At 41.7% G+C, this 19,230-nt stretch overlaps 5 protein-coding genes across 8 annotated transcripts in view; all 5 read left to right on the top strand.

Annotated features, from left to right (window-relative positions):
• Nucleotides 1–403: 403 nt before the first annotated feature.
• On the top strand, nt 404–985 carry LOC148389696 (histone H2A-like). Its single transcript, XM_088392969.1, has one exon. The coding sequence runs from the start codon at nt 443–445 to the stop codon at nt 824–826; it is 384 nt and encodes a 127-aa protein (XP_088249095.1). The 5' UTR covers nt 404–442; the 3' UTR covers nt 827–985.
• A 473-nt stretch (nt 986–1,458) lies between these two features.
• LOC148389695 (histone H4) lies at nt 1,459–2,247 on the top strand. Its single transcript, XM_088392972.1, has one exon. It carries the CDS (start codon nt 1,500–1,502, stop codon nt 1,809–1,811), a length of 312 nt encoding a protein of 103 aa, XP_088249098.1. The 5' UTR covers nt 1,459–1,499; the 3' UTR covers nt 1,812–2,247.
• Nucleotides 2,248–2,509: 262 nt separating this feature from the next.
• On the top strand, nt 2,510–3,075 carry LOC148389694 (histone H2B 1/2-like). The gene has a single exon (XM_088392970.1). The coding sequence runs from the start codon at nt 2,554–2,556 to the stop codon at nt 2,926–2,928; it is 375 nt and encodes a 124-aa protein (XP_088249096.1). The 5' UTR covers nt 2,510–2,553; the 3' UTR covers nt 2,929–3,075.
• A 149-nt stretch (nt 3,076–3,224) lies between these two features.
• Nucleotides 3,225–17,287, top strand: LOC148389693 (histone H3-like). The gene is made up of 5 exons (XM_088392965.1): nt 3,225–4,791; nt 4,990–5,104; nt 6,527–6,608; nt 12,993–13,063; nt 15,712–17,287. The coding sequence occupies exon 1, from the start codon at nt 3,804–3,806 to the stop codon at nt 4,212–4,214; it is 411 nt and encodes a 136-aa protein (XP_088249091.1). The 5' UTR covers nt 3,225–3,803; the 3' UTR covers nt 4,215–4,791; nt 4,990–5,104; nt 6,527–6,608; nt 12,993–13,063; nt 15,712–17,287.
• Nucleotides 5,048–19,230, top strand: part of LOC148389692 (netrin receptor UNC5D-like) — a 72,566-nt gene continuing 58,383 nt past the window's right edge. For 2 of the 4 annotated variants that reach the window (XM_088392907.1, XM_088392906.1), the window contains exons 1-2: nt 6,543–6,608; nt 12,993–13,063. In XM_088392907.1, coding sequence (XP_088249033.1) covers nt 13,058–13,063 — 6 coding nt within the window. In that variant the 5' untranslated portion in view covers nt 6,543–6,608; nt 12,993–13,057. Of the gene's footprint in view, nt 5,105–6,526; nt 6,609–12,992; nt 13,064–14,972; nt 15,168–19,230 lie in introns of those variants that run through there. The other 2 variants (XM_088392909.1, XM_088392908.1) reach the window with 2 other exon arrangements.

The raw sequence follows: 19,230 nt of genomic DNA, 5'->3' as shown, positions 1-19,230 counted from the left end.
TTTCTCGATTTTTTTTTTTTAAAAAACAAAAAATCATCCCACACACACACACACACACCCAACCTCTTGAAAAATTTGCTTTTTTTAATAGCTCAACTTTTCACTAAAGGCACTATTTTTCTTCTGGATATAAAATTCAAATCTAAGCAAAAAACTTACGATTTGTTGCAAATTCATTGCAGGAGTGTGTCCTATGGTCATTGGCAAAAAAAAACAACTTTAACCCTGATTACGAAACGAATATTGTACTTGTCTGTACAAGTTAAAATCAGAACAGGAATCTGAAGCAAATGGGCGAGGCTTCACTTGTAACTCACTGCTGATTCGTCAACCGTTTCTACGCACGATCTGGCCAATCACTGAGCAGGACGACTATCTATAAAAGCAGTGCGTCTTGGAAGAGAAGGTACAATCAAACAAACAGCAAACTTTGAATCTAATCATGTCTGGGCGTGGCAAATCAGGTAAGACCAGAGCAAAGGCGAAGAGCCGCTCTTCCCGTGCTGGTCTTCAGTTTCCAGTCGGCCGTGTCCACAGACTGCTCCGCAAGGGAAACTATGCTCAACGTGTGGGTGCCGGCGCCCCAGTCTACCTGGCGGCCGTGCTCGAGTACCTGACCGCCGAGATCTTGGAATTGGCTGGAAACGCCGCTCGCGACAACAAGAAGACCAGAATCATCCCACGTCACTTGCAGTTGGCCGTCCGCAATGATGAAGAGCTCAACAAACTTTTGGGCGGAGTCACCATCGCCCAGGGCGGTGTGTTGCCCAACATTCAGGCTGTCTTGCTGCCCAAGAAGAGCGAGAAGGCAACCAAGCCCAAGTAAAGTTTCTGCCATTTGACAGACTCCACAAAGGCTCTTTTAAGAGCCACACACTCCTATCAGAAAGAGCACATCATTCCTGAATTCTTATTAAGCACAGATGATTTATTCGGACATTAGTGTTAAGGTTTTTACTACAATAAATCAATCAAGCTGCTTCAATATTTAGAAATCAGTGACAATATGTATTAATAAACATTTTGGTGCAATTCTGCACTACTTATAAAAAAATCAGTTTCCGGAAAAGACATGGAAAAAATATGAGAATATACGTCAAATTCGAAAATAATTTTATAAATTAATAATAGTCCTTATTGAGTCGTGGTATTATTGTAAACTGTATAGTAATCATTGTTGAATGTGCCTAAATTGGAAAAAAGTACCAAACTTTATATTAGAGTGTATTGAGACAAAGACGGTGAGATATAATCACCAAATACAATTCAGGGATACTTAATACTATGTTAATTTTGTTACTAATTTAAAATAGACCATTTTATATATGTAATACAATTCATTTGAAATACAATTCTTTGGTTTTTCGAGTTGTGCTGAGTGACGCTGCTCCCGCCCACGATTGCATCAGCCGTTCTCTTTCACGTCCGCAGTCTTGCCATAAGATGGCAGCCCTCACTTAGGTTAACACCATTCGATAGAACCACCACTCAGAACAAACATGTCTGGCAGAGGCAAAGGCGGTAAGGGTCTCGGAAAAGGAGGCGCCAAGCGTCATCGCAAGGTCCTCCGTGATAACATCCAGGGCATCACCAAGCCCGCCATCCGTCGCCTGGCCCGCCGTGGCGGTGTCAAGCGTATCTCAGGTCTCATCTACGAGGAGACTCGTGGTGTTCTGAAGGTGTTCCTGGAGAACGTCATCCGTGATGCTGTCACCTACACCGAGCACGCCAAGAGGAAGACCGTCACGGCCATGGACGTCGTGTATGCCCTGAAGAGGCAGGGACGCACTCTCTACGGTTTCGGCGGTTAAACTCAACGAAACTAACGACAACAAAACGGTCCTTTTAAGGACCACTCAATTTTTTCTGAGAGCTTAAATTCCATATACGAAACGAGCACTATAAATTATGGCTGACCATTAAATATTTGTGTCAATGTGAGTTATGAAAGCGTTATCGTCAACTACTGGCTCTATAATAAAGCTGTACCGCACTTGTGAACACAAGCAAAACTAAACGCATGATGGTGAGAAGCTTGACTCGGTGACACATTTCCAAGGTTTTTCTTAATGCTTATTTAATTACAAGACATAAATTTAGATGCATATAATCACATTTGTTCTACAGACTTTAAAATTAATTCAGAAATTAAGTTTGGGTTCCTTAAAATGATCGTGAACTGTCATGAAACGAATACTTGTGTAAACGTTGCATGCAACTATCAATAAAACAAAGGATTATACAGTATATCAATACAAGTCTAAACAAAGTACGGTAGTGTTTTGGGGAGGATGATACTAGTGTATTTCACCAAAAAATATATAATAAAATTACTGAGAAAAATGTGTTTATCTGTGGAAGCCAGTAGCCGCGCCTATTTTTGTTCCGCGCCTTTTTTTGTGAAACGCCTCCAAATAAGATGACGCCATTCAAAAGACAGTTCCAGCCAATCAACAAGTGGCGTTGGCGCATTTATATTTGCATGAGGTGGATATAAATACTCTTCCTCTCCGACTTCTTCCTCACTCAGAACTGTCACTTGCTGACTCAACCATGCCTGACATCGCGAAACCTGCAGCCAAGAAAGGCTCCAAGAAAGCCGTGAACAAAGCCCCTCCTAAGGGCGGAAAGAAGAAGCGAAAGGCAAGGAAGCAGAGCTATGCCATCTACGTGTACAAGGTGTTGAAGCAGGTCCATCCCGATACTGGCATCTCCTCCAAGGCGATGAGCATCATGAACTCTTTCGTCAACGACATCTTCGAGCGGATTGCTTCCGAAGCATCTCGTCTGGCGCTCTACAACAAGCGTTCGACCATCACATCCAGGGAGATTCAGACCGCTGTGCGTCTCTTGCTTCCTGGTGAGCTGGCCAAGCACGCTGTGTCTGAGGGCACCAAGGCAGTCACCAAGTATACCAGCTCCAAGTAAATTACTACTTGCAAACAAACGGCTCTTTTAAGAGCCACCCACATTCATCTAAGAGTAAATTCTGTTATCATATACGGTAATTTCAATGTTTAAGATGGGAGAAAACTTAAAGACCTTGTGGTGCAAATAAAATCTTGAATGAACTCATTACAAGGTCTGGCTGGTTAAGAACGTGTCTTGACCTGAGTCCCCAACTTAACCGGCTGTTTGTGGACGCCAAGCAGAAGGCTACAACTGGCGAGCCTGTTGAGCAGGTTTGACTGATTTGGGCGTACTGAAACGTGATAGCCGGGCGGGTCCGGTACAATTTCTGGTTTGTAGAGCCACTGAAGCACGTATGGCATGTTCGGGGACCCAGGAAGTTGGCGGCACAGAACAGAATACTCTGAATTGTGGGAGTTAACTATGGTTCAAAATTTGTAGATGAATGATTGTTTATTTCAAACATGATTTTAAAGAATAAAAATATAAGTGTATCACTGTTCGATAAACATGTTCTCCACATAAGTAGTGGGACTGGGTGCAGTACCACTGGTCCCTAGCAGAGGGCGCACTCCTTGGATGTGATCTGTTTAATGTTAGGTTTCAGAATTGGAGAGCGCTTGAAGTAGAGTCTCAATGATTTACGCCTGTATAAATAAGAATGTGTTGGGTGGTATTATATTGTCAAAATGAATTTCTGTCAACCGGTTGCTTCCGGAAGGCGTTGGTGGTTTCTACTGGTGATTGGTTTAATTCAAAATCATGTCGTCCAATAGTCGAGCAGCTTTGGCGCGGGCTCTTCTTGAACGCACCAATCAGCGCTGTCTCGCCCAGATAAAAACCGTCAGCCGTCATCACGCCTTTTCACTATCGTTTGTTGTACAACAGTAAGAATGGCAAGAACCAAGCAGACTGCCCGTAAATCCACCGGAGGCAAAGCCCCCAGGAAGCAGCTGGCCACCAAGGCTGCGCGTAAAAGCGCCCCTGCAACCGGCGGCGTCAAGAAGCCTCATCGCTACAGGCCCGGCACCGTGGCTCTCCGCGAGATCCGCCGTTACCAGAAGTCCACCGAACTGCTCATTCGCAAGCTCCCCTTTCAGCGTTTAGTCAGGGAGATCGCTCAGGACTTCAAAACCGATCTGCGCTTTCAGAGTTCCGCCGTCATGGCGCTGCAGGAGTCAAGCGAAGCGTACCTGGTTGGTTTGTTCGAGGACACAAATTTGTGTGCCATCCACGCCAAGAGGGTCACCATCATGCCCAAAGACATCCAGTTGGCACGTCGCATCCGCGGGGAAAGAGCTTAAGCTCCCACCCTACGACCTCAACGGCTCTTTTGAGAGCCACCACTTTCTAACTTAAGGGCTCATTCCAACATTTGTGTCATTAATTTATTGATGCGTCAAGGCACTAATTTTCGCCAAACACTCACTACATGAATTATGCTAGGACTTCATTAGTCAGTCACTGATGATTGTCTCGATCAAATCCTCACATTAATTGCAACTGTTATAAATCACCTAAATGCAAAATAAATTAAAGTACGATATTAAATACAACGCTGAAGGGATGGTTGCATGAACACTGACGCTACCTTCCAGTTCCACTACACCAAAAATAATTTCAAACACGGAAGAGCAGCTGAGCTGTAGGTTTATGCTGATTGGACAACAGTTTCCTCGCACGTTCTGGCCAATCACTGAGTAGAAAGAAAGTAGGAAGGAAAGCAGATGGATAGAAAGGCTTATAGATGACCAACGTCGTCTCGCGAGACCTGAATCACAAAAATCCGTATTGACTAATTAGTTTCAGGTGTTTTTCTTATGTTCTGACCCACAACAAACAAATAAACATAAATGAAAGTTTTCGACACAGCGGAAAAAGGTAACATGTCTCTTAAAAATACAATTATTGAGAATTATAGAATTGTTGTGTGTTAATCTTAATACGTTTGACGTACAATTGAATTTGACGATGTTTGTGGATAAGATACGAATGCAAAAGCGAAGCGAAGTGCCGGTCGTTAAATTTGGATTATCACATAATGGCGTCTTTCTTTTATCTCCTTTATCCACTTTTCAGTCAATATGTGAAATTTAATAAAGGAGTAAGGCCACTCATGCTTCCTGGCTCATAAAAAGAAGTTTGACCGACTGTGCCATCATTATTAACGCTTGAAAGCACACCACATTGAGAGGTCAGTATTCATTATCATTTGCCACGCTTTCTAATAATGAACTGATTGCAATTAGTTTCCCATGAGATAATTTTGCAGCATTATATTCTTTTCTATCATAATGAGGTGATTACACTAATACATACATCAGTCAAGTGGGGGAAAAAAACGTAGAATTTGACTCCACTTTTCAATTCAAAGTATCTGAATAAATAAAATAATACACTCCATCTAGGCGCCTTATAAATAAAATTTATTATTATTACTATTATTATTATTATTATTATTATTATTATTACTACTCTAAATGTAAAGTACTATGTGTGCAGTTAAATGTTTGACCACTTGGTCGCGCTGTTGTTCAAAGGTTTGAGGTGAGATTGAAACTGCTGGATGGATGATGTTTGAAAATGTCATGTTTTTTTCTTCAACTTTTTTGTGTAGTCTCTTAAGTCATCCAGGTCATGGAAACACATGCACAAATTAATCAGGTCACCTGAACTTTTCTTGGTAGTCGAAGACATTTAATTTTTAAAAAAGCTTCTCCATTTCTTAATATTTATTGTGTGCAATTTGGGGTGGTCACATGGTTGTTGGTGTGTGACCGTTTTGCATAGCCAACAATCATTCCACCACTTCTTGGAAACAAAATGTCTCTTTAGTGAGCCGTTTATTTTCCTCCTACTGTTCTGCTTCGTCATGCAGAATTGAGAAAATCTTTTTATGTCAGAACAATTTTGCTGTTCGATATAAATCCCTAATTTTCTTTTAATTGCAAAAGAAGTGCTGACTGCTCATTTGGATTAAATGTGTAACATCTTAATCAAGATTTGCAGCTTTTATCACGTTCTTTCCTTTCACAAAACATTAAATATTCAAGTTTAATCCTTTTTATTTTTTGTATTCCATAATTGGGCTTAATGTTTCTTCATGTTAAAACCAGTGTAGCATGTCACATTTGAAATAGAATTCATGCTCCTTTTCCCCCCATCGAAATGCGGCTTTTATCGTGATTTTTGTCTGAAACCACTTTCGACTGATGCATGATGTGACATAAGGTCACACAAGAGAGGAAGTCCAAATGTCAAACATCACTCTGTGAAGTTTAAACCTTTATAACACCCAGACAGACTGATCTTCTTCTCCAGACGCTGAAAAATGTCACTTCTCGTCACTGGCTGCGCCAATAGCAGCTTTTTGAGTCATTCCAGCATTTTTCCAAAGCAAACAATCGAGACCTTTTGTTGCCCTATGCGCTTTGTCAAATAAAAGATCAAGCGTCACGCTCACCAACGACCACCTGCTGCTCTCTGAACATTTTGGAGAGGATTTGTAAAATGGCAAATGTCACAATTTGCATGCTACTGACTGATGCTTCAGCTAATAGTACAGTGGATTTACAAAATACCTTTCTCATATTATATTTCTATTATGACCCGAAAGCACGAAGACGGACCTCGACCTCCCTGCAAGACAAGACCTCGGCAACAGGCGACAACATCATTGGCGAGTCAAAAGAAAGGATGTGAGTAATATTTTTTATTTTCATTGTAATGACACTCATGGATGGTTCCATACTTTGATACAATTACGGGTTTTGAGTTATTGGTAAACGCTAGCTATAGAGCTAGCTTAAATGTGCTACGTTACGACACAACCAGCACGTGGCTCCGAGTGATGAGTCTAGTGCGTTCCCAATTTCCAGGTCTATTATTTTATTTTTAAACCCTTTGCCTTCATTTCTCCAAAGATCAAGTGAGCTATGATGTCCGCAATGTAAATCAGAGGTCACTTTGACGTCCATTCATTCATAAAACAAAATGGCCGCCGCCCTGGTATGAATTTGAATAGGATTTAGACTAGTGTGGGCAGATTTTATTTTGCCTGGAGTTCCCCTTTAAGGACAGTAAGTTCCCATTACCACTACCGAGTTACGTCGTCACTCTCGCTCCTTTGTGTTCTAAATTGGACCGGAGAGATATTCCGGCGTGCGTGTTAATTGCGAGGCCGGTTGCGGGGAAAACAAGTCGTTAGAGGATGTGCGAGTGCTAACGAACGTTTTGTGTTGTTGACGAAAGGACCACTGGAAGCACTGCGTCCCTTTCAATTACCCGCCGCCTCATTTTCAACGTGATAAGCGACACCTCTTTCAGATTCCACGTTCCTTCCTCCATCAAGGAGGTAAATTCTGCACTTCACATAACTGCCGGTTTACCCTTTGCTGATATTTGTGCTCTGTCAAGCCGTCGATGATAATGACTCACCGCAGCCGTGGGGAAAATATAAAAAATAAAAATAAAAACTCAAAGAATGATGGCGACCACGTGACGATGCTAATGTTTGCCTGCTTTCTTGATGGCCCGCTGCTTCAACAGCCGCTGCATAGCAAGTAACCATGGTAACGGACCAGGTAACCACGCCAGGAAGCAGAAGACAACGGCCTTGCCCAAGTCACGTAACCCCGTTCTGAGAAACGAAAGCACGTTTTATACTTCGTGGAAAAATATATTTTGCTTTCAATGGTCTATTCAATTTTGTTAATTGCTTTATGTTATAAAAGTAAAAGCAACTGCCTGAAAGTATTCTTACTGGAATAATTTATCAAGTGGCCACGTGGTAGTTACAGCGTGAGCTAAAATCTTTCATTTTTTCCACTTCAAATATTAATGAGATTTTAAAACTATACTCGACTGTCATTTTCCTCATGTCATTTAAATGCTTTCTAGTAAGCGGTAGTTGCATGTCGCTAAATAATCCAAAGCATGCACTTGTACATTAACAGTAGACGGCAAACTTTGAATTAAAATTTCATCCTCAGCTCATTTTCTCCTCACCAATTAACACGACCTCCTGCCATGCTGCATTGGTGCCGTCCTTTTGTCCGTCTATAATTCAAACGGCGTTAAGCGCGTCAGCTGATATGCAGCCACTCAATGTGCATATGAAAAGCACTTTTTCAATTAATTGTCGACTGTTTATGCGTTGATTGAGCGTCGACTCTGACTTCCTGGCAACCTTCTCAACCTTCATCCACAATGACAATAGCAGTAATTGCATTTGAAAATAATTGCCTGTGAGGTCAACTGGTGGATGGACACATTTGTAGACGTTTATCCCACTCACAGCATTATTTTTTTTCATTATGCTTAAACAGATTTCAGCTTCTGGCTTCTTTTTACTCTTATTATTTAGGCGGTTAATGAATTTACACTCGAAATGACCTCCTCCGTGCTTGTTGTTTTCGTTGTCTGGTTAAAGGAAATGTTTGAAGTCATTTTTACGTTCTGAACTCATTCACTGCCAAGGATGTTTAAATCTGTCAAATGAAATTCAACCTATTGGCGATTTGGCAAGTAGGTCAAACTAAACGTAAGACAAGCTATTCCATGTTGTGTATTTAAAATAATTATTTCACGTTGCCTTCTGCTATTCCTGGCTCAAAAGTCGTCAACTTTTGTAAATTCAATAAGTCTTCATTTGGACATGGCGATCATCCAAATTCCCGCAATGAGTTGCACGGTCAGGTCATGTGTGTGGGAAATGAGGTGTGCAGGTTTGGCTCACCTCGCTGATTAAAGTGTTAATTTGTGAAAAGGAGCACAAAGAGGTGTAACATTTCACCTTGTTGTAACATTCAGCCCTTTTATCGCTCTATGGCCGCGCGTGTGTGTTGGGGGGGGCGTGTGTGTAATTCTGCGTTATCAGCGTCTCTGAGGGCGGCGTAATGAAGATGTTCTTATTGTAGCCTATTAGAGGCGAGACAGCAGCGGGTTGATGCTTTATCTTCAAGGTTAGCTGGCACGCACACACACGTACAGTTGGGCCCAACAGAGTAAAAATGAAAATAAATAAATAATAGTCAACCTTCATTTGCATATTCATACGACTGCTGATTTATTTACTGATCGAGTCCTGCGGTGTGTTGTGCGCTCACCTTGTTGTTTTGCACGGGGTGAGCTTGTTGTTGAATGTCATGCCGAGCGAGACGTGTTAATAGAAGTGACATTTCAACTTGCATTATTATTTAAATGCATCCTATTCACAGACTTATGCGGCTGACTGAAAATGTTTCGGAAAATTGAGATTTTTTTTTTTTTTTTTTTTATTCCTTGCCTGGCATGAAATCTTCTTTTCAAATCCTAACCTTTGCAGCAAAACGCTGCTTTGAAACCACAACTGGCTTCTTTGAACACCCGACAGAGTCGAATATCTAATTTGAAAACATAACTTCACATGCTTACCCTAGCTAGAAACCCTGATAAATTTTAAAAAACCTCATTTTAAATGTTTAACATGGCTTTAAAACTAAAAACCTGACCCAATGTTTGAAACAGTAACCTTTGCCATTCAAACCAATTGGCAGTAACTTACATTTCGATGTTTTGACGCCCCCTAGCGGCATTAGAAATAACGACCGTTCCCTTTTCATTACTCTTTTGTACATTCGACGCACACTGGACCCAGCGATAAAATTCCGAGCGCCTCGAGCCAGAGATAAATCGACGAATTGATTTTGCGAAATAAAAAATAAATAAAGCGGGCTGCTTAAAGGCGTAGCTGATCATCTTTCCTCTTTAAAAATGAAGCATGCCTCGCTGATTTATATTTTATATTGCCACGCCGGATGCATAATACATGGTGGCTTGTGCGCCTGTCAAAGGTTACCATTAGTTCAGTATAAACAGGGAACAATGTGTTATTATGCTCCTTTGAGGTGGCAAATATAAATTAAATAATACAATTACTCAAGTAGGGTTTTAATAATGGAGCCGGCAGAGAATACACGCTAACTGATGAGGTGCTGGCTGTCGCAGCTCATCGTGTATGCACACGCACGCCCGCATATCCACTACATTAAAGCCTCGGCGTGCGCTCATAAAACCAGCCGAGTGTCAGCTATGATGTCGATGTGTCACTCAGTCATTAACATGTCTTACTAGTCATAATAAATCTGTGTAATGTGAGGCGGACATCTTTGTCTACATCCACATGACAGTATTTGGGTTTTTATGTGCACTCCAACTTGTTTCATTTTATTTGTGCATGACGCTCTGAGCTAGCGGTTAGCAATGATGCTTGTAAGTGTCTTAAAACAGCACAAGAATTTTCACTGTTTCCAAAAACGTGCGTGAAAATCGAAAAACTTTATTGAAAATTGTTCTCCCGGTTAAATAAATCAAATATTTCACATTTTGTTCATGAGAGGCCCGAAATGTTTGACCTCTGCGTTACTCCCGCCTCGTCACTGTCGTCGGGGTATCGGCGCACTAAGTGAAGTCGATTGATTCTTTGTGAGCAGTGAGGAAGAAGAGCGAGGAAGAGCCGAGCGAGCATTTGACAGCCGCCATCCATCAGTGTCGCGAGTTGACGAGACAGCAATGACGAGCCCACGCCCTCGTTCAACATGTGGCGTTGCTTTTTGAAAGTTTTCCGAGAAGCTCGTCTGTAAACATAATCGCTCGCATAATAGCTTCGATGCGAGGGAAAATGCTGTTATGACAGTAAAATTATAGGAAAAGCTTCAAGATGTTCTCCTCTTGGAGATTACAGGAAAAGTTCATATAGTAAAAAGTTTCTCGCACAAATTTCCCATTATTTTCCATTTTGGGAAATTCATGGAATGATTAATCAAATTCCTCAAACAATAAAAATCATAGACATATTTTAAATACAGTATTTATAGATTCTACATTTCTTAACCAGTTCATTCCATATTCAAGTCTCGCATTGGACATTTCAACAATTCAATTAATTCTACAGCGTTTCAGATTAGCATCAGCTCTCCAACATTCACAAGCAATTTCTACCGAAATTGCATTTTCTAGTTTGTATATAAAGTGGCGGTAAAATCGAATCACCTGGCATGCGTGTCTTAATTGCAATATGTGCCATCTGCTCCAACACGCAGTCAAATATAAACTCGCCGATTGCCTTCATCGCCGGCAAACGAGTTAACGACATTTGAGAGCTCGCCGTAGTTTGCCTCAAATCAAACCGCTCTTCATCCTTGAACGTGGAGCTGCCAGTGACAAATAGTCTTCACCGAGGAACCTCATCTCGCACGCAGACCAACAGACCTCGCCGAGTGATGGATGATGTGAAAAGCCTTCCTGCGGGTAATTGTTAGCAAACAGCAGATGTTTTACTGGCGAATGCGGAAAACACAAGAGAAATTACTTGGTTTTATGACTCTCTCTGACGCCTCGCTCATTAGCGGCAACATCGACAAAGTCAGAAATGCATCCAGAGACTCGTGGTTATCGAGACATATGCGACGTGCGTCTTTGGAGTTGACGTAAAAAAGTATGTTGGGTTGAAAATAGAAAATTAAGGCAGATGCGCCAAAAGGTATTCACTTTTAAATATCCCGTTAGGTTCGACTGAGGCTATTTTGGTTTGCAAAAGTTTGTTGATGCCTGAATTGCCTTTTCAGAAAACATGACCTTGATTATAGTTCCACCATTCTTTAAATATGTACGAGATCTTTAAAGACTTACAATTGTCTGGTGTTGTTTTGTGTAAGACTCAAAATTATATTTCATGTCAAAGGTCAAATAATAACAGATGTGAGGTGAAAGACACGTACATTATGTGTAACCATCGACAGGTTAGATTTGCCGTAGACTAAAAAGTCTTGACTAACTTTTCCACAATCGTTTGGTTTATACCGTCTTTCATCATGTTTTTTATTGCTCTTGTATTCTTTGAAATGAAGCAAGCGCTTTTCCTCTCCGGGCTTACAGATTAAAAACCCTCATTAAACATGATGGACAAAAAGCTCAATGAAGCGACAAACAAGTAGTCTCTCTTTTGTAGCTAAGCTAATTAGCTCACATCACTCACTTCCGGGTGAATGTTTGGAGCTTTTTATTTTTCCTGTTGCTTCACAGGTCCTTGCCATATTTGATGAGTTATGTTTGTGTGTGAAACTTTCGCAGTCTACAAACGCTAACGCCTGGCTAATTAGCAGCTCAAGCTATGTCTGTAGCAAATGAGGATGTTTTGGTAGGGTATGTTAAAAATGCTAGTTGTTATCTTTCCTCACTACAAGTGTTGTTTCAATCACAGAAACAAACAAGCATCTAATTACATTGCTTTGAATTTTTTTTTGATCCCCTCCTGAAACAAAAGGCTAATTTGGCTAATTACCAGCCTTTGCTAACTGCAGCAAATTAGCATTGCTACTCAGTGGTAGTATAAATAACAGTTTCAACGTCGTAAAGGTAACTTTGCCGAGGTCTCGTGCTGACTAAATTAGTGTTGCATGCTTCATTTTATTTAATTTATCATACCCGTTGTCTTTGTGCCCAAAAAATATCAGGGAAACTGAAACAGAGAAGAAAATGTTAGCATACGTCTCTCCAAATTAATCTAAAATTTATTAGATTTTGCACACCGAGATGCATTTTAGGTCAATCAATACATTCTCTCGGAAAGTTGAACTTTTTCCAAGGAGTGTATACAGTATGCTTGTGAGTATACGTGGCCCATCCTGACCTAAACAAACAAAAAAGAAAGCAAAGAAGTCAAATCCCAAGCGGGTAAGTCGCAAAAGCCAATGGCACAAGCAAGTCCGAACTGGACCGTTGTGCTAACTGGCCCGCCACAGAATTCCACAACTGGCCCAGATAAGCAGGCGAAGGGAGGGATAGAAAGTGGAATATCTGTTACATAAAATATGAGTTTTGCCGCACAGCCTCCCCCTCTAACTTATCAGCCGCGGGGCACTGGACCGTCGTGTCTCATCACTCCCCGGTTCTGGCACAGCGGGCCAAAAAAGCAAACGCTCCCGACGAACGGAACAGCGATAAGGGGAGGGAAAAGTCTGGCCCAGGCGTCATCGGAATATTGCCTGTCTCTTGATAATGTCAGCGTGATTAGAGAGTAATTGCTTCTTAATACATTTCAGGTCACTCGCACCCTCCCTCCAGGCAAAAATGTCACCTGTTGCCGCCACCGGCTTTCAGCGAGGGCATGACGGTAAGCGATATGTGTTATGTTTGTTTCCCTATCTTATGTGCAGTAGGATCCAATACGTTACAATTTGTTACTTTGATGCTAAAACTTTGCATTTTTGTTAAAAAACACATTTTCTTAGTGTCAACCGGAAAGTTGAACAATCTCCAAATGTTAGGTTTTCAAATGTTAGTGTTTAAAAGAAGAGAATTGTTGTTGAAGGAAACTTTAGAAAAATCGGTTTAGAATTGCGAAGGTCAATTTGTGTGGAGAAAAAAATCATGTAACAATAAGAAAATGTTTTCAATTCAAGCCGAGGAAGAAAGCAAAGAGTAGGGCAATGACGTTGGAGCCTCGGCGTCCTTGTAGCGTGCACATATTTGCGTGTGCGCACGTAAATGTGCTGACACGCATCACTCGGCACTGGCAGAAAGCCGATTAAAGACGGAATGCGGCAGGCTGCTTTCCAGCCACAATGTTCGGCGTTAATAAGGCCGTGCGGGTTAATTAGGGTTAAATGGTAATTAGGACGCCGTTGAAAAAGAGGTAAACACAGCAAATCCACGCAATTTGTTAAGTGCGCAACTCCATCGTGGTCGTCGCCGGCCTCCTGGCATGCTTTGCAGGAAATGAGTCTTTGATTCATTAGTTTTTCACTCACCGCATTTGTGTTTTATGATATACATCTGATATTTTATTAATTTTTTTTACATTCTAAAACATGTTTCTGTGGTGTCAAAGGTAAGTTTGAGTCCCAAATCAACCAAATGTATTTTCTTAAACGTCAAAGACACATTTTGAGCTAGCAACCTAGCGTACACATTTTTTAAATGTCAACATTTTGAAGCGAGCCAAACTATTTCTTCAGTATAAATAAGCCTATTAATCAATCATCGAAAGTAACGATTCATTTGACAATTGATTAGTTGTCGATAATCAATTAATCGTTGCACCTGACCCTTTTTTCAGTCGCCCTAATCTCAGTTTTTGTGAAAAAAAAAATTTGTGGCTGAAGAACAATTTTGAAACTATCCTTAATCAACATTTATGTAAACATCATTAAATAATATTATTCTTGAATGAAGCCAATATACATGTTTTTTAGAAGTAGGACAGGAAGTGGGGGGGCGATGTCATGTTGAGGTAGGTGAGGAAGGGTGACAAACTGGAATTGATCGTAGTGTCAGGTCACGACCCTTGTAGCTGCGGGGCGTTTAGTATTCCGCTGGAGACGTCCGCCACCTCGCAGGCACGGCGTCGGCGCGTGAGCAGAATCGATCGGCGCTACGGTTTATTCTCTCTTTACTTTTAATTAATGTTGACGCTGATTGCATCTCTTTATTAACACATGGTGATGAGGGCTTGCTGGATATCGTCGGGGGCACCTTGATAAGAACCCGCCCCTTATGTCCATTGCCTACCACCCTAAAAAAAACAAACATGAACAAAAACACCAACACGATTGACAGGTCAGACGTTCAATGCTCATTGATCATCGCTGATTGGATTAGCGGAATCGAGGCAGCAAGGGCGCATTAGCGGTTAGCACCCTTGCCTCACGGGTAGGTTTGACTTTGCCTCCGATTAATTGTCGTTTGAAAAATCAGACATTTGCGTCACTGAATACAAACATGTCTCTGATATTTACAAGTCGAACCCGACCCATTAATCAATTAATATTGACCGCTCAGCTCTTTTAAAATACGCAAAAATTGTTGTTGTTTTTACTCACGTTTGAATACAAAACCCCAAAAAATTGTGTTTTTAAGTAGGACCCAAATGAGTTTTTTTTTAAAAATACATAAATTACAACATTTTTTTTTTGATACACAAATTACAATTTATGTCTCAGAAGGCCAACGTGGAGGCGTGGCGTGATCCCGAATGCGCTCCGTAATTCCAGGCCGGCGATAAGGTGTCAGATAAACATAATGGCGTTTGGAGGCGTGACGTTTTCGCTACCGTTTAAAAGATGGCACCACCTCTCGTCTCGTGACTATGTTGCTTATTTTCCGAGCCGAGGCATGGTTGGGAATTTTAACTACGCTCCTTATTCACCGACAAGTTATTTTAAGTGCGAGAGCAAGAATGTGACCTGCATTCTCTCGAAGCTTTGACCACCCAGCAGGTACGCATACACACATGCGGGCACACACACTTCCAGATAAGAAGACAATAGATAATGCCAGCTTCCTCTCTGGCTGTGTTGTTTGCATGTAAATGCGCTACTACTCCCTCAATCAGGTCAGGATCCTGACAACACTTGCGACAACAAACATTTGCACTATTTGACTCCGAGTGACACCGGCGCACAATCCCCGGGAGGAAATTATCAGGTTGTCCTGCGAGGTTTTCAACCCTATCGGACAATATGATGGGCTAAGTCAACATCGGGGCTGACAGCGACGGCCTTTTTGGGTCACGGCGACGACTCAAAAGAAAATAGAGTTAAAATTAGAGAAAATTTTATTTCGAATTTGGGAGAAAATTAGATAAATTAAATTAGATAGATAAATAAATAAAATTTTGTAAAATGTTTAATGGTCAAAATATTAAAATAATTTATTCAAATAAAAATGAATTCAAATCAAAAGAAATCAATTAAAATGAAAGAAACACAAGGCACGTCAACGAATACAAACGTGAATTATACCCCTAATAAAACATTGCAGGAGTCTCTGCTACGTTCTGGGGCTGCTTTGCTATACCTGGCACAGGCTGTCTTGCATCAATCAAATCTCAACACAATCAAGATATTGGAGAGAGAAATGTGCTGCTCCGTGTCAAACAACTTGGCTTCAGTCCTGGCTCACGGCTCTGGCAACAGAATAATGACTGGCAGCTAAAAACACCCAAAAGTGACTCAAATCAAAACATTGGACTCATCTGAAGTCGTCTTAATCTAAAACGACCACGCGTAATATCAACCCGCTCCTTCCCAAACCCGTCCTTTTACCGAATCTTCCAAGCATGCTCCAATCAAGCTATCAATCCCTCAAATCCGTCCATTCATCATTCCAGTCCTTTCTAAGAAGCCATCTGTCATTTATTAGTCCACTCATTTATTCCCTCTAACAATCCTTCCATCCATCCAATCATCATCATCCCATTCAACGTGTCCATCCGAGCGTTATCGATCTATCGCCTCCATTGCCGTCCGTCCACCCGCGCAGATTGCTCTTCTTTGACCGGCCCCTGAATCGTTGAGGTATTCTCTCGTTCTCCCTTATTCCCGGCTCTATGGACTCCATCCGGCGTCTCGGCCGCTTAGCTCGGATTGGCCCGCGGGCCGCGTCCATTCGTGGCGCTCAGTGCGTATTGATTGAATTAGACGGAAAGAAAAAGAAGCCGGGCGCGTAGGAACAAGAGAAAGAATGCAATCTCATTCCCATTAACGGCAGCGCCGCTCGCACTAGTCTTTATTCAACATTAATTACTGTTCATTTCACACTCTGGCTCGTTTTCACCTCGCCGCCTCCACCGACATTCTTTGCATTAAACACCCAAGGAAGTATCAGTAAGCAGTCAGGAATGAATTAAGCTTCTTTTTTTTTTTTTTGGGTGGACTGACAATTTTTATTGAGAGAAAGCGTCTGAGATGAGATTGTTGAGGTGGAGGTTAATGCGGTGTCTGCTTGGCACATAAATGGAGCATCAGAGAAGAAGAAGAAAGACAATGACAGCTTTGGGAAACGATTCATGAAGCTTTCCGTTGAGCCCTGCTAGCTGTTTGCACATCGGTTGAGTTTTCACCTGATTCACACGTGACGCACGCCCAACTCGGCCCACGAGTCGGTTTGGGCCAGAGACTTGCAGCGGTACAAATGGGAGAAAGTGTGTACAAAAAAAAAAAGAACTCGAAACCCTAAAAAGAGTTTCGAACCCTAAATTAAAGCCATCATAATAATAATACAATAACTTCTTGATGGTGCAATTAACACAACATATGAGTTACAGGCATAACATTTGACGTTTTACTTTGCCCCTTAGTATAAATAATGTACGTGTCGCGAAAATAAAATGTTATGACAAAACAAATCAGAAAATATCTGCAAAAAAAATGGCAGATTTTTGCCCTATTTAAAGGTGCCAATTAAAATGTAACTAAATATAAACGAGTTGCAACGCAGATGTTTTTTTTGCTTTACTGACAACATAAGAAGTCGAGCAAAGTCAAAATCCTCATTTGTGCTTTGTGCTCAGAGGTGAGGCGGGGGCGTTGTTAAAAATAAAGTTTTAATATCCCAATCGGATGAATTTGTAACCATTTGCTGTTCTGTTGCTGGAGTCATTTTTTATTTGTAGTTTTTTCTCTCAATTTTTCTTTCTGTGAAAATTACTGGCAATTCTCCTTCTCTCTCGCTCCCCACGTCGTGGCTTTCGCCGACCGCCAGCGACTGGCGTCACGAGTCATTAGAAACGCGTGACCTTCCGGGGAGAAGGTGGTGGCTAAGCAGTGATAAAGTAGGCTCGACCCACTCCAGAGAGCCGGGCGGCGGCGCTGTAATAGGTGCAGCTCGAGTCCACAGAGCCAACTAATGGTGCTGAACCTGCATGTGCCATTAGCCTCAGATAGAGACTGGGTGGGTGGCGAACGAAGAGGTGAGGGAGGGAGGGAGGGAGGAAAGCGACACATTGAATGTGAGGACAAAAAGTAGCGGCAGGGATGATGATGCGTGATGAGAAGTTTAAATCTCGTACAGGATGTGTCATATATTGTCACTGCTCGCGTTGAGATCTTGATGTAATGGCAGGTCATAATATTAGGAACACCTAATGAGCTTTAGTTTGGTCACGATCTGACCTTGTGGGGGTTGATTTTTTTTATTTTTTTTTGTCATGACTAAAATGTCCATCCACCAAAATGCTGTACCTGTAGTTTTTTTTTTGTTTTTTTTGTGGGTCTACTCATGATAGACATGTCCACTGAATCTCATGTAAAGAAGTGAGACTTTGTTCTGGGGTTGGATTGCCAGAACATTCCCAGAAGAACGCGCTTGTTTGCAGTGGTTTGTTTATTTTTACCAACGTATGAAAGCCTTCACTTTTGACTGGCAGCTTGAAACAACTTTATTATTTCTACAGAGGCAGAATTGCATTGAGCCAGTAATAATCAATAAACCGAATTCATCCCACTGCCCTTATTTTTGACGGCGAGATTCCGAGCTGTTGCAATATTCATCGGCGATTGCAGCTGCGATCCAAGCGCGTGTCGAAGCACACGCCCTTGCCGTTGCAGTTGCAAAGCCCCCAAAAGGACACGTGGAGCTCCATTGTTCAAGCGGCTCATTCATATTGATTCCAGCATTAGGGCAACAAAGCCCACGCCGCGGACATGATAGACTGCGCGGCTCGGCCTTGCCGTGCAGCCGTCCGTGACAACCGAGGCGAGCTGCCCGGGTGTTTTGCGCGGCGTGTTGCGTCATGCACCGCGACTTCCTTCAACCTCCAACAGCCTGCGGCCAGAACGAGATGAATCCATCTGAGGAATTCTTATGAAAAAAAAATCCTTTGAAACAGAAGTGGACGTAGGATCCCTCCCTCTCCCCCCAAAGCAACATAAATTTAATACTAAAATAAATAAAACAACACTCCATAATATAAATAAATAGGATGTAAGGAATTATTGTTTTTGCAACAATTTTTGCTCCAATTTAATAAATATTGTACTGCTCCTTCTGGTGTGCTCACCTTGGCCACATGGGGCAGTATAAACGAGACAGAGTAATTAAAGGTGAAGAATTAAATAGTTTGTATATCATGATTTAATGCTGCAATTAAATTAATTGTGCTGCTCCTTCTGGTGTACCTACCTTAGCCACCGTGGGGCGCTATAATAGTCATACAGACACCCAAAGAAGGGCCACAAATATTCTTAGCGGCTGAATAAGCTGCAATATATGACCGTGGAATTATTTATTTATTTGGTCCCAACATGCTTGTTGTGAAGTAGCAGTAGACATTTTATCTGATTGGGTTTGTGCTAATGTTCTAATTAATACAAAGCAGCCACGCTTGTTCAGGTCATGTGAGAGCTGCTTGTTTTGAGGCTGATGAAGAGATAGGTCTAAGCAGCAGGAGGTCTTACTCGGCAGGAAAATATGCTTGCACAATAGCGGCAAGAAAAGCCACTTAAGGGGCCGCAGTGGGTGTTGATGAGGGCGGATTGATGCTTTGCAACCCGTTTCATC

Source organism: Syngnathus floridae, chromosome 12 (assembly GCF_059516105.1).
Source record: "Syngnathus floridae isolate MCC-2025c chromosome 12, RoL_Sflo_1.0, whole genome shotgun sequence".
Lineage (NCBI taxonomy): Eukaryota > Metazoa > Chordata > Actinopteri > Syngnathiformes > Syngnathidae > Syngnathus > Syngnathus floridae.
This window is presented reverse-complemented; position numbering and strand designations above follow the sequence as displayed.